A 15797-nucleotide genomic window follows, 5' to 3' on the forward strand; every position below is an offset into this window, starting at 1 on the left:
GAATCAGACCAGAAATGAATTTTAAGAAATGTTCTCATCTCTAGCTATTGTACAAATCTTATATGTAAGTAACTGTGTAAGTAACTATGGCACATTTTTCTATAATATCTCCTTGCTAGATGTTGATGAGTGCTCTTCAGGAAAGGCTGTGTGTCCCAGATTTAGGAAATGCGTAAACACCTTTGGAAGCTACATTTGCAAGTGCTATCCAGGATATGACTTAATCCATGCCCATGGGAAATATCAATGTTTTGGTAAGTATTGGCATAGGTGGACTGGAAAATGAAAGTGGCCTTGGAAAAAACCTAAAAGTGTCCCCATATTGTAGTTAGGTCCAAATTGACAGAAGGCGGGCCAACACAAGTAGGTATGGACAATAGAAGTAGAAGGTCCAGCAATACTGTAGTGCAGCACAAATACCACCCCAGTAGAACCAAATACCACCATGCAGGGCAAAATACTGGCGTCCTCACCACAGTATTCAGGAGGGCACCTGCCGCTGTTAGCCAGGTGCATAAGTACCTGATTCTCCTAGCATTCATTAATGCTGAGTTCATCAGATCATTAGGAATCCAGCCAGCAACTACGATGAGGGCTTGGGCGGCCCCCTGGGCATCGGCCTATCTGTAAATTTCCCTGTAGGATCTGTGACCAGTCCTCCCCTTAGTATTGGCTTTTTAGACTCTAGGTTTTCAAGCTTGATAATAGTTAAATATAGAAAATAATAAGATGGGATATACATCTATTAAAGCTATTTCTTTGGTTAATGTAAGGTGTTGTGATGTATTATTTTGTCATGCTAATGTGATTCTTACATGCACGTTTTTTCTCTCTGTGGATAGATATTGATGAGTGTTACACTGGGGAGTATCAATGCAGTAATTATGCAAGATGCTACAATACACCGGGATCCTACAAGTGCAAATGCAATGAAGGCTATCGGGGAAATGGAGCTGACTGCACACGTATGTTTTATTTAAGTGTTATCCACTATATTAAGGATTTTATATGGAAAAACAATGCCTTATACTGTAAGCAAGTAATCCGATTTATTGTTTAACCATTACAGGGAGACTGGCAGCATAGGCTAATATGGACAGTGTACCATTGACTTGAGTCAGTGAATCACAGGTGACAATAGCCTATACTGCACTGTTCCCAAACCAGTGGCTCTGGAGCCACACTTGGCTCTTGGGTCCCCTATTGTTTACAGCTCCATATAGTATTTTGCACTAGTGGTACAATCTAGGTCAGGCATGTCCAACCTGCGGCTCTCCAGCTGTTGTAAAACTACATCTCCCACCATGCCCTGCTGTAGGCTGATAGCTGTAGGTAGTCTGGGCATGCTGGAAGTTGTAGTTTTGCAACAGCTGGAGAGCCTCAGGTTGGCCATCACTGATGTAGGTCATAACATTACTTGGCACCAGGTTCAAAACCAAATCACTGGTAGTTAACAGTAGGATAAGTGTGATATCATTATATTTGAAGAAGCTTTTCCCATTCCATATTCCATGCAGCTGAGTGATTTTCAAATCAAACCCTATTTTTCCTCATGGTAACAGCCTCATTGCTGCCATAATGACAACTGCAGGCACGCAAATAGCGTACATAATAATTCAGATCAAATCTGGTTCACACGTACCAGTAGTGGTGTGGTTTTCACCTCTAGTCAGGGAGAATGTTCTTAGGAATATGTTCACATGCATAAATTAGGCATTTCACAGATCCGTCACATGTTTACTGCAGGGTTCGTGGCAGAAGTCCGAGAATGTCAGTGGGATTTCTGCTGTGAACGTGCAGTTTGAAGTGGCGCGGATTTGCGTAATTAATTGCCCCATTCAATGGGTCTAATCCGCATTGAGATAATCCACTGTTTTTTCTGTCCAGAATCTGCTGAAATAAGAAGATTGCCTGTTTTTGCAGACCTTTTTTTTCTGCAGCAGAGACAAAAATCTGCATGGAAATTTTCCATAGTAGGTTAGGTAGTTTGTAGTGTAAACTCCAATCACATGCATGGGATGTGGATTTGCAGTAAGCCATTCAGGAGTCGGAGCGGAGGATGGGTGGTAGTGGCTCTAACCATATGTGTCACAATGGTCTTCCTCAGGCTGTTGCTCCTAGGACCAGTACAGCTAATAGAGGGTACACCTGTTCTTCTCTCGGGCACACCCTAATGTCGGAGTTCTCTGCCTGATGGTAAAAGGGGTGCCTGTGATTTTAACTGTCCATGTGGTTGCCGGGCAGGGCATGTAGTGCAAGGTGCAGTTGTTAGCGGGGGTGTATGAGTAGGAATAACCAGGCCAGAGGTGGTGAAATAAACATCTCTTTTTACTGAGTGGAAAATAGTGGTTGTAATACATCCAACAACAATCTGGACACAGCGAGAATAAATTTCCCCCAGCTGTTGTGGATGTGGATTGTGGCATGAAATCCATGCTGAAGACCATGTCAAATCCAACATGTGTGAACAGTTCCTAAAACTGCTTCTATAAAAAAAAACATTAACTTTTTAACCCCTTACTGACCAGCCTGTTTTGGGCCCTATTAACCAACACATTTTTTTCATTTTTTCCATAGTCGCATTTCAAGAGCTATAACTTTTTATTTTTCTGTAGCCTTGTGAGGTCTTTTATTTTTATTTTTTTAAATGGCACCATTTTTGGGTACAGAAAACGTACATGTTAACTTAACTCTGTCTAAAGGGGGAACAGCAATACTGCCGCTGAGTGTTTATGCTATAAATTTTGCATTGTGTAATTGTGCAGATACTTTAAAGGGGTATTCTATATATTATGTATTGAAGACTTATCTTCCAACACCTGACATCACAGTTCGTTGAATAGGAGATAAGCTGCAGTATGCTGCCCAGCTACTACTCAACAGATGAAGCCTTATGCTTCCAGTTCCATACACTATGGGTGTTAGACCCCCACCGATCTGATATGTCATCAGTATCTAAAAGCCAAAATCTGCACTTGGCAGAAGTTGACACTAGCACAGACTGATCGAATAGCACTGGTCAAAATGATTATTTTGCCTATTGTGTTGTACCCGATGTGTGCTTCCCCTATCTGGAACGATAATATATTCTTCCATAGATTGGAGGTTCTTATCAACTATCTAATATGGGGGAGGAAGAGGGTGCGTATAAAACAAAGATATCTATGGCTTTCGGAATCAAGGGGCGGATTATCACTACCTTATTTTCAAGGATACTTCTTATGTGCACAAATTTAACGATGTTGTAAGTTTAAGGAGAGTTTACTTGCACAATACTTGTCACACGTTATGGATAAACCAATAGATAATATTTTCACATGCCTGGAAGCTGGTTGTTTGGGTTTGAAGAAGTCCCTATTGATACCTTGGACCCTACAGAGGGTTTGGGAGAAGCTAAAGATGATACTTAAAGTTTCTCATACTTTTGCCTTTACACCTCTGTGGGAGAATAGGAATCTGGTGGAATTCTTCAAAATCACAAACTTCACCTACTGGCTTCGTAAAGGTGTTTTTAATGTATGTCACCTTTTTTCTTCGGGACATTTCAAGTCTTTTTTGGAATATAACTTCACTAATAGCTCACCATTAGTTATGTTTATGTATTTAGGCTTAGAACACGCATATGAGGCCACTAGTAACAAAATTCATATTTTGTCACGGGAGAATTTATTTTTTGATTATTGTTTTCTTCAGGCAGATAACAGGGTCAAGATAGCTAGACTGTATTCTAAACTCCGAGTAACATTGGCAACTGTAACTGTATTTAAGAGTCCGGGCAAATGGGAGCAGGAGTTGCACTGCCCTCCACTGCATTGGGCTAGTATTTACAGAAATGTTAGAAAGGCCACAATATCTAATGCCCATAGATTAATTCAATTTAAGTTCTTACAACGACTGTATTATACGCCTAAAATCCAAGCGGAATTCCCTCAAAATAAAGGCCGCGAGTGCTGCTGTCCGAAGTGTGGATGCACGAATTTGGATTTCGGCCATCTACTTTGGGACTGTAGCAAATTAAAATGGTTCTGGGACCAGGTCTTTGTAACCTTAATAAAGGAGTCCTCCTCTTCTTATAATCCTGGGGCCTTGACAGTAATGCTGGGATATTTTGCTCCAGACACTGTAATTTCAGCCCGGGTTAGACAGACCTGGATGAGGGGTCTGATGGCGGCAAAAGTTATGTTAATTAAAAACTGGGCATCTGCCTCCCTCCCCTCACTAAACGAATGGACCCAGTACTCCCGACAAATTAAAATATATGAGGATATGGGAAAAAAACGGAGAGCAGCACGTGTGACCAATTAGATACAGTTTAATATAATAGTTTTTGATAAAGTCTCTATGACGACAGCCAATAGGGGGTGAAGGGGTGAGGATATAGGTCGTTTTCCGTATTAAATTGAAATATATTGTGATATGCACAAGTTATGCAGGATATTGTTATTCTCCGACATGGCATTAATTATTTGCTATCATTTTCTACTGTAATGTGTATACTTTTTATTGTGAATTTTAAAAAGTAAAATAAAAAGTATCTAAAAGCCAGAATACCCCTTTAAAAGAAAGGGGAGCCTTTCCAGGAAATATCTTGCTTTTAAATAATGATAGAGTTAACCTTTTCTGGAAAAGCTAAAGATATACAAGAAGTTTCAGCATACTTTCTAAAAAACAAGCTTCATTTCTGCTTCTCATCTTAACATTGAAATGTAATAAACATAAAAACTCTGAACTATTTTCTACTTACAAAATTTTCTAACTTTTTTTTTCTCAAGCTTACAACTAGATTTCATTAACAAGCTACTGGTACAGTACTTGTTTGTGCATACATTGTATATATACATTGTATACATGTATATAGTGTAGAGCTCTTCAAAGGGGGTATATGTCTTATTATATTAGGCACATTATATTGAGAAATACCTGTTAATGTTTTTATTTTTTACCTACCTTTAAACCTTGTCTGTTCTGGATACAATTTTTCATATAATCTTTGGTAATAGGTACTTAAAGGGAACCTGTCACCAGGATTTGGGGTATAGAGCTGAGGACATGGGTTGCTAGATGGCCGCTAGCACATCCGCAATACCCAGTTCCCATAGCTCTGTGTGCTTTTATTGTGTAAAAAAAACGATTTGATACATATGCAAATTAACATAAAAGAGTCACATCTTACTTGTGTGACCAGAGAAGAGTCATATTTTCAAGCTCTGACTCATCTCAGGGTAATTTGCATATGTATAAAATCGTTTTTTATACACAATAAAAGCACACCGAGCTATGGGGACTGGATATTGCAGATGTGCTAGCGGCCATCTAGCAACCCATGTCCTCAACTCTATACACAAAATCCTGGTGACAGGTTCCCTTTAATAATATAGAGATGGTAGATAATACTGTGTTGTTTTTTTTACAGCAATCCCCCGAGTGATGGTTGATCCACTTGGCCCACATAATTTTCTACCAGGTAAAGATAATATGAGAAACATACTTAAAGGAAATGGCAGCACATTAAGTGGTAGTGAAGGAAGCAGCAACAGGATCCCAGACTTTGGCTCCAGACATCCTAAGTGGCCTCCCTCACCCTCTATTACAGCAAATCCGCATCCAAAGACACCCAAGACCACAACCAGACCACCTGTAACACGGCCAACATGGAGTCCTGTAACAAGGCCAGCACCAAAACCAGTAACCAGGCCTCCACAGCCAGTGACCAGGCCTCTACAGCCAAAGACCAGGCCTCCACAGCCAGTGACCAAGCCCCCTCAACCAGTCACAAGGCCAACCCAGCCAGTCACAAGGCCACCTCAACAAGTCACAAGGCCACAGCAGCCAGTGACAAGACCACCTCAGCCAGTGACAAGACCACCTCAGCCAGTGACAAGACCAACACCAACAAAGCCACCGACAACCAAATCACCCACAGTTGTTACCAGAATACCAGATAGTAACAAGATTGAGGACCAAGGAAAACAAAGAGGAGATGTGTTCAGTAAGTATTCTAATGCATATAAAAGCCTATTAAGTCAAAAAGTCATGACATTTTTTCTTGTAGCCAGTGGGGATATTGGTTCCTAGACCCCAACCAAAGCTATTTATAAAGGGCAAAATAATTTCAAAGTATATAAGGTAAACCACAGAGTTTTAAATTTTAACACATTTACATCAGATTAAAGCTTTGTTCCTGCTTGTTAAATAAATTAACCCTATAGTTTCAGCAAATGTTGCATAAATCAATATTACAAATTAATATAAGAAACTTTGCAGAATACCTTATTAAAAGAAAATGCCCTTTTCTCCAATTTTGAGACACTTCTTCGTCTTCCCCCCAGTTAAAATCCAATATAGAGGGCAAGACATGTTATTAGCTTATTGAGAGATTATGTTGCATGCTGCCCATATAAGTCAATGGAGAGAGGGAGTGGGGGAGGAAGAATAAGCTTCTGAAGGGAGACAAGGGTGTCTGTAGTAAACTCTCTATATAAACCCAGGGCTGGATTCCCAGCTACACTGCTTAATACTGTTGGATAATGTCTACCATGCTGCTGCTGCTGCTGCTTCTGAGGGTATGATAGAGAGAGATAGGGAACAGGATCTACTCTTCTCTGTGTGTGCCATGTCTACTTTCTAGAAACACATCCCACTTATCTCATATCACCTCAAATTGTGACATTTTATCAAACCTAATGGCATCTAATCTTTCTCCACATGTATTTAAATTTATTCATTCTATCACTCCTTCTAACTCAATTGCAGAGCATTTCCAATTCTTTGCAATAAATACTTTACTAGCCGCATAAACAACACAGTCTTCTTGGAAACTCCATCTAAATGCATCCCCAAAAGACAACTCTCATGGGACATTGTCACATCTCTTCCCAATACCTTATGCAACATCTTACGTACTTCCTCCCAAAATCCCCTATCACACATTCCCACCACATACTCTTTAATGTTCCTTTCTCATCACATTCACTAAAAAACGTACCCTCCTTAACGTTATATATCTTTGCTATTTTATCTGGAGTTAAATAAGCGCTATGAAACAGTCTTAAAGGGAGTCTGTCACCTCCATATGGCCATATACAGTGCTTACATGGCTCTGTAGCACACCTATACAGGATTGTAACAGTACCTTTGTCTTTGTCCTTAGACTTGCACAAGCAGGAAAAACGAAGTTTAATTCATATGCAAATGAGCATCTCGCAAGTGCCCAGGGAGGAGTTCATTGTGTAGGAGCCCAGACTGCTCTGCCTTCATTTCACTTTACTCCTCCCCAGCCTCTTCCTTTGCCTGCCCTCTAAGTCCGGACCTATCGATGAGGCAAGAGACTTGGATGGCGGGCAAAGGCAGAGACTGGGGAGGAGTAAAGTGAAAAGAAGGCAGAGCAGCCTGGGCACTTACACACTGAACGCTGCCCCTGGGCACTTGCGAGTGCTCATTTGCATATGAATTAAACTTCGTTTTTCCTGCTGGTGCAAGTCTAAAGAGAAGAACAAAGGTACAGTCCTGTATAGGTGTGCTACAGAGCCATGTAAGCACTGTATATGGCCATATGGAGGTGACAGACTCCCTTTAAAGCTGTTTCTGCCACTGACATTTGTTTACTGGCTCACCTCAACTTCTCACTTATATCATTCCATTTCTGCCTTTTCCAGTCAATCCCTAAATCCTGTTCGCACTTCAACATAATTTCCAATGTATCACCCTGTGGATCATTAATATCAGAGTAATTTCTCATGCCATGTTTCTCTAGCCTCTTCCTTATAAACCTTTTCACAAAGATAAAAAATGTAGTGGCCTATAATTTCCCATCAAACCCTGGTTTAAACAAATGCTTTTCAAAAATGTTCATTACCATCCTCAGTTTCCTTTATTATTTTCTCCCATTAATTTAAAATCAATTCCACCAGTGGAGCTCTTCCTAGATGTTCTTTTTTAGGTTTCTCCTATGCCCATGCCACCACCAAAAATCTAGAGTGCTGTATTTTTGCAGCACAAAATGGCGCCTGCACTATATATATTACATATAGTACAGGTGCCATTTTGACCACACATAGCAGTCTAATTATTAAGTTCAGAATGTTACATTACTTTATTTGGCATTAATGGCAGCCAAGATCATCCCAGGGGGGTCCAGAAAGGGTCTCATCCAGCTTTTACTCTCCCTGCCACTGTCCCTGTCTCTTTCTTTGCAATTGTCCATGCCTTTGTCCCTTTCTCAGCCTCAGATCTGCCCCCCACCTCCATCAGCCTCAAATCAGCCTCCCTTCAGATCCCCCAGCCTACATCAGCCTCAGATCAGACTCCCATCAGACCTCCCAGCCTCAGATTAGACCCCATCAGACCCCCCAGCCTCAGATCAGACCCTCATCAGACCCTCCCCATCCTTAGATCAGACCCCCAGCCTCAGATCACCCCCCCATCAGACCAGCAAGGTGAGTACAGACATTGCAGTTCTCACCTTCCTGTGCCTCCCACATGCTAATGACCGCTTCCATATCGGAAGCGGTCATTAGCATTTTCACAGTATGTTCTGGCAGGGCGCCAGGGGGCCACATGAAATGATCCCGGCCCTCGGGCCAGAGGTTCCCCACCCCTGATTTAGTACATGACTAAGAGAGGTTTATACACTCAAAATGCATAGGTTCTACAGTGTTTTTAAACTTGTTATTTTCTATGGACAAAATAAAGTAATTTTAATGGATTAGTGCTGGAACATTGCAACTTTTTTATATTAATTCCTAAAATTTTGAACTGACCACCCTCCCTTGCTACAATTGATTCAGTTCTTCGAATCTCCCCTTATTTTTTGGAATTACCCCCTAAAATAATACCTACGTATGTATCTCCTTTATCTCTGTATATAAGATATTTTTTATCACCAAATACTGGTAGGTCATATATTTGTTTTTGTTTTTTTAAACCCAAGATTTATGAGCTATGAGCTTCTGCGTACTTTTCTCCACATTACAATACAGTATTTCAGATTTTTCAACATTAACAGGTAATCTTGGTAATATCCCAAAATATTCTAAAATCTTAAAGTGTAACTGCCATTACATTTTTTTATTCCCTAATGGTATAGTACACCCTGCTGTATAAGTGCTTTTGTGATACATTTTTTTTTATCATTTTCAGTTTTACCTGCTAATAACTCCCACAAATGCATGCTACTTTCCTATTCAGCAGCTCTCATCTCACAGCGTTGCCATGTGCAGTCTGTCTTCTCAGTATTATAACAAGAGAGGGATGAGCTCTGGGAGGAGGAGCTCAGCCCTGACAGCCTGGAGCTGGGCTGAGGCAGAAATAGGAGGGGGGAGGGCTGCTTTAGATGGTGATATATTCTCAATGGTAGCAGCTAGAAATATGCCACTGGTCTTGTTTGAAAGCTGACAGTCCAGGCTTTCATACAAGACCATAATGATCTAGTCAAAGCAACAGAGGAGAAATCACTGTTAGAAATAGAGTTGGGAATAATCGCAGGTAAAATCTGCTTCTGCTTTTACTTTCAGCTTCATTCACAGCATCCTGATTTCTGTCATTGATATCTTCCCCTGTACTGGACAGAGTTATGTCATTCTGGTATTGTCTGAAAGCTTGGAATGTCAGTTTAGCTGATACCAAACCAGAGATATAAGCAGCTAAAGCATGCCCCCCCCCCCCCCCCCCCCCGTCAGTCTGGAAGAGAATGAAGGACAGCTTGCTATTAAGAAGTTACAAGAAATGCTTACTGATTTAATGTAATTGCAGGGTTTGTCTCTGGTTAGCTGTATGTGAGGATACACACTGCTCTGGGTACTGTGGGAAGTTATCTGCATTCTGATTGGTCCTGCTAGTTCATGTGAGGAGAGCAAGGGCTTATGGGAAGTGAGGGAAATACAGGATGGCCTCAAGGAAGGGCAAAGATCATCACAGGAAGAGCAGCAGAGGCCATCTTAGGAAGTTGCTGAAATAGAGGCACAGAGAAATATGGTTGCTAAGGGCTGAATACAGACATCAGAAAGGTAAAATTAGCTGGAAAATGCAGGTTCATGAATATCTCCCCTTCAGCGTCACATATGTTAAGAATTTCATTTTTGGTAGTTAAATGGCAGTTACACTTTAAATAGATTAGGTAGTAAAGTAAAAAGTGAGGACAATGTGAAAAATTATAAACCGCAAACAATCTTAACTTTGACTCCCTCTCCCTAACACTAACACCTGAGATATCCATACACAACACAATCCTTTTAACCACTGGTTCCATTGCCAAACCAAAAATGGCCAGTGAGACGGGCCACCCCTTTCTTCGTCATCTTTTAACCATAATTTTCTCTTTCTTATTAGTACGTAAATTTAGCTTAGCTGTTGGGTGAGAATATAAAGCTTTTAAAGCATTAAAAAAAGCATTAAAAAAAAATTTATGTGCGCCCTCGAAACGCGTTGACAAAAGAATAAATAGCTACTTTCTTTTTTACAATATTTTATGAGAACTTGCCTCCTGTTTTCAGCGCCTTAAAAAGGGTTCAGAAAAAACACTACTTTTTATCTTTCTAACGTTATCTGGGACTTGTATCAATGGAACAAATCCAACTTGTTCACATCCAGTTAAAAATTGCATAATCCCATTTAATGTTTCTGATAAAATTAATGTAAATAACTTCAGATCTACTGTATTTTTTCACCCTATGAGACACACCGGCCCATAAGAAGGTTTCAGAGGAGGACAATAAGAAATAAATATTTTTCATTAGACCTCAAATCAGACCACAAATCAGACCACCAATCAGACCCCCAATGTTAATCAGACCTCAGCTCACAGCCCCAATCAAACCCCCAATGTTGGTAAGACCCTCAATCAGACCTCAGATCAGACCCCACTGTTAATAGGACCAGACCTCAGATGAGACCCCATACCTCAGATCAGCCCCCCATGCATCATATCAGCCCCCCATGCCTCATATCAGCCCCACATGCCTTATATCAATCTGCCCCATGCTAGTTATCAGCTCCCATGCCATTTACCAGCCCCCATGCCTTAAATCAATCAGCCCCCATGCCATTTATAAGCCCCCATGCCACAGAACAAATAAAAAAAAAACACTTATCCCATCTGTTCCAGACGCCAACTGCAGAGAACCAGAAAGCAGAGTACAGAGCCTTCACCACTTCCCGGTCCTCCGGTACTAATGAGCGCTTCCATAATGGAAGCGCTCATTAGTATTTGCCCCATAAGACGCAGTGACATTTTCCTCCACTTTGGGGGGGAAAAAGTGTGTCTTATAGGGCAAAAAATACGGTATATTCAGTAAATAAATTGGCTTAAAGTTCTTAACATTAGTACGATCATTTGCCTATTTTGGAATAAATTTAATCACAGCCTATAAAATTATTTAGTTATCTCCCCACCCCTCATGAAAATGTTTGAAGAATAATCAAATATGGAAATAATAATTCCTTAAATTTCTTAAAATAACTAGCCGAAAACCCATCCTGGCTTGGAGCCTTACCTAATTTTAATTTCCTAATATGATGCAAGACTTCTTCCTCTGTGAGCTCCTTATTCAACCTTTCCAATTTCTCCTTTTCAATCCTAGGCAGGCGTAATCCATACAGAAACTCCTTCACTCTATTAAGCCTTTCCTCTCCCAGATCACTGTAAAGCTTTTAATAATATCTATGAAATTCCCTATATGTTATATCTGGATTTGACGCACATGCCCCTGAGGAATCTCTAATTTTAAATGTCACATTATTATTTTTCACTTTTCTTAATAATCTCGCCAAAGGCCTATCTATTTGCATATTTACTTCATATTTATGATACCTCACTTTCATCCACATAATTGTTTTTTCCACTTTTTCAGAAACTGTTATAATTAATTGAGACTTTATATCCATAATTTGTTTCCATGGGAAATGTGAAGAGGACCTTGATTCTTTCTAACCATCTTTTCCAATCTGGCCTCTAAACCACTTCTTACTCCTTTTCTCTCTCTCCCTTTTCCTTCTTGCAGGTAGCTTCAAAACAGTCCCCCTAATAAAGGTCTTGTGTGTTAACTAAATTGTTACTAAATCTTCTTCATTTGTCATATTCAATTCAAAAAATAATTTAAAGAGTCACAGACAGTACTTTCACACAATTACATTTCATTTCATAGACAATGGTGTAACTAGCACATTTGTCAATCACTTTATTTAAAAATGTGCCTACATCCACCTGAGAAAAAGCTGTAAAGTCATGGCCACTAGGGTCTCATTTCCACCTAATCTGCAGGCCACTGCCTGTTGTCAAGAAAAATGGGGTTGTGTCAGAGCTTCCTAAGATACTGAGCCTGATAAAAGAACTGCTTAAATGCAGCTTTTGAAGATTATTGGAACATTCTGTGTGTCTGCAAGTGTGATTTTCCCCTCCTTTGAGCTCCAGAGTTCAAAACAAACATAGTGGGAAGTAACAGAAAGGATGTCACAGCAGTACAGTACTGGCAGATTCCACAGAAGGGAGAGGTCCCCTGTTTGTGAGAGAAATGCATCTACCTGTGCCTCTGAAACAGGGAATAATTAGGCTGAGGAAGACATTAGGGAAGCCCAAAAAAATACCTGTTCCCGAACAGTTATTTTTGTACAAAGAAGCACAGCCATTATGCAAACTTTTTTGAAAACTCAGGTAATGCTTTAATATCTTCCTCTAATTGCTTCATAATCACTCAATCAATTATTAAAGTCTCATTTAATATCCAGGATTTTATCCCTCTTCCTACTGGATTCGGATTCAAAGCAACTAGGACTATTATACATCATGGTCTAACCAGGCATACAGCAAGTGCCTAGAATATACTAACTGTTACTAGCAGAAGAATATACTAACTGTTACTAGCAGATGGAGTCTAATAAATCATATAAATTCTAGAATAACTTCTATCCATGGGAGAAAATAATATATACCCACTATAAATCCCATTACATTCCCTCCATGAATCTACTAATCTAACCTCATTCAAAAGATCACCTAAACTCCTCTCTCTGCTTCTGTGACAATTTACCATTCCCCAAATTACACCTGTCCATCCCTGAAGAAAATGTATAATTAAAATCCTCTGCCTGGATTATTTTATTAAAGCTTAACATGCTCAACGGTCTAAATACCAATCTGAATGTACAAAACGCCTCCTCAGGAGGTGCATACAAATTCACCATGCAGATGCTGAACCCAAACAAATTTATCAAAACAGTGATATATCTCCTCTGTCCATCCCTAAATTAATCCACGATCTGCCCTGGGAACTCATTCTTAAACAATATCACCAAACCCCTATGTTTCCTGGAGGCTCAGATACAAACGCAATGATTATACCTACTGTTCATGAATTTGGGAGATGACTCTTTTGAAAACATTGTTTCCTGTAGAAACAATAAATCTAAGTGAATATTTCTTGTAATATTCCAATGCTGATTTCCTTTTTTTAGGCAAGTTGAAACCTCTGACATTATAGGACAACGGTTTACACATAATAGTATACGGTAGTTAATTAATAATAGCTGAATAGACAATTGAGCGAACGAGAGAGGAAGAAAGAGGAGAAAATAATAAATACCTTTAATTTAAATCTGAGTTAAATGCAATACGATAGGGCAAATGTTTAGAGCATCAGAAAAAGCCAATTTTAAATAGAACATTAATAGACACTTTACTGGTGGTTTGCCAGTTTCACTTGGAACATACCAGAAATGCCATTCTCATTCAGCCTTGAGCTAGATTGCTTCACAGGCCATTCAGCCTCCTTATATTAATTATTATTGCAGGCTACAGTAGCAGAGAACTCATTGAATTGCGTAACATTGCAGAGTAAACCTTACTAGACTGTGACCAAAGGTGGCTTGAGGAAAATGTATAACCTGAATAACAATGAACAGTGGTTGAATTCTTGACTATACAATGTAAATGCATTTTATTTTTGCAGGAATCTTACTCTTCCACCTTGTGGTGAAAGTTAGTTTTTTCAAAGTAAAAGCTACTTATGTTTTGTAGGAAGGTAAAAGTTTATTTCTGTCTTTCTTTTCCTGACCCTCAAAGTCAGCAAATCCTTCCCTGGGTTCACTTCAGTGATTTACAGCCTCTGAACGGGTTTGGTGCTGTTTTTGGAATGCAGACTTGTTTTTCTAATCATGGACAACCCTTTTAATGTTGAGGTTCTCTCCAGAAATGAACAGTTCATGTGTTTTTTGTTCCTAGTTTTAGGGGAGATGTTCTAATAAGATTTAGGTGACTGACTTTGTTGTAGCTGATATTTGCTTTTAAAGGCATTCAAATATTTTTGGTTTTACTTTGTCTCAAATGTTTGCCTTTCAGGTCAGGAAATGAGTTGACTTCAATCTCAATCTCTTAGCTTTTGAATGGACTTCAAAAATCCAAAACAAAATACCAAACTTTTGAAGGGTAATGTCTAGAAGAAGAGCAGGAGGGTGTTGATAGGGGCATCCGCTGCTGGCTATGGGGGCTTAAGTCAAGCATGGATTCTGTGTTAAATAGAAAGCGATGTAATAAACAATGTAAAGCTAGCAATATAAACTATATTATGGCAAATTTAGCTTTCTGTAAATGTCAAGTGGGAATTTACTCTGCTATTGCATTTTATTTAGTTTCTATAAAACCAACTTACAGGCAGTCCAAATATATGATATTAATAATTTTTCCTAGTTCTGGAACCTGGAAGAATCTTCTTAACCTTAAATAGTTACCAGATGCCTGAACTAAATAATTACTGCAAGAAAGCATGCCCTCTATGCTAATTGGGCATCCAGTAGGTCGATTGGCATCCATGACTCTGTAGTGTCCAGGAGCAGTGCATCTTCATGTAGCAATTTAGCAGAATTTGGCAGTACCCTTATAGAAACTACAGGGATTCATGTAATTTGTCTTAGTTATGGCGTGAAAGAATTACTGACTGGTGTACCTAGGATTAATTACCTGCTAGCATAATCTTTGCTTACTGATTTTTACTGCAAATTTTTACTTGCAATTTTTTAAGCCAAAAACTAGTTTCCTTCAGTCATAGCATTATTTAAAAATAACAGCTAATACCGGTATTACTTTCTGGAGGTCGATCTTCTTCCAAAATGACTTGTACTTTGCTTGGATACTTTAGAATTTCTTGTTTATAATCCAAGTCTAAATCCAAAATGAGAATTTCTTGAGAATACACATTGCTATAAATATTAGGCACTTGCCTGCATGTGGTTAGCTATCTTCTGCCAGTGACTTGTCAGATACTTTCCGTCACAGCATGACTTACGAGTATATTTATATATTTCCCTCTATCTATCACTGCTTGTTGACTGCATTCACCATACAAGATGTTGTTATGCTGCTGGGGTGATTTGTAGAACTTCATAAATTTGGCACAACATCTTTAAATTAATTTTACACTGTCGAAAGTAGTGAATTTGCCCCAAAGTGTGGTATTGTAATTGCACATTATTAATTTTACTCACCTATATAACGTTGACAGTTTCTGCAATGAATCTCACTATCAATTCCGTATCAGTATGTCTTTGGAGTGTGTGAGGAACTCAGAGTACCTGGAGGAAACCCACGCAAACATGGGGAGAACATAGAAACTCCATACAGATGTTGTCCTTGGCTGGATTCAAAACTAGGACCCAAGCACAGCAAGGCACCAGTGCTAACCACTGAGCCACAGTGCTGCCCTAGCAAAACATCTTATCTGTTGGCAAAGGCAATCTTTACACCTATAAATATCTATACATTTGGCAGAAAGCAGAGTTAAAGGGGTATTCCCAATTTACACATTTGTGGC

At 39.5% G+C, this 15797-nt stretch overlaps 1 protein-coding gene across 5 annotated transcripts in view; it reads left to right on the forward strand.

Annotated features, from left to right (window-relative positions):
- Positions 1 to 15797, forward strand: part of NPNT (nephronectin) — a 101068-nt gene that overhangs the window by 71006 nt on the left and 14265 nt on the right. For 4 of the 5 annotated variants that reach the window (XM_044302597.1, XM_044302606.1, XM_044302615.1 and 1 more), the window contains 3 exons: positions 120 to 254; positions 843 to 965; positions 5414 to 5989. In XM_044302597.1, coding sequence (XP_044158532.1) covers positions 120 to 254; positions 843 to 965; positions 5414 to 5989 — 834 coding nt within the window. The remainder of the gene's footprint in view (positions 1 to 119; positions 255 to 842; positions 966 to 5413; positions 5990 to 15797) is intronic. The other variant, XM_044302620.1, reaches the window with a different exon arrangement.

Source organism: Bufo gargarizans, chromosome 1, assembly GCF_014858855.1.
Source record: "Bufo gargarizans isolate SCDJY-AF-19 chromosome 1, ASM1485885v1, whole genome shotgun sequence".
In the NCBI taxonomy this organism is placed as follows: domain Eukaryota; kingdom Metazoa; phylum Chordata; class Amphibia; order Anura; family Bufonidae; genus Bufo; species Bufo gargarizans.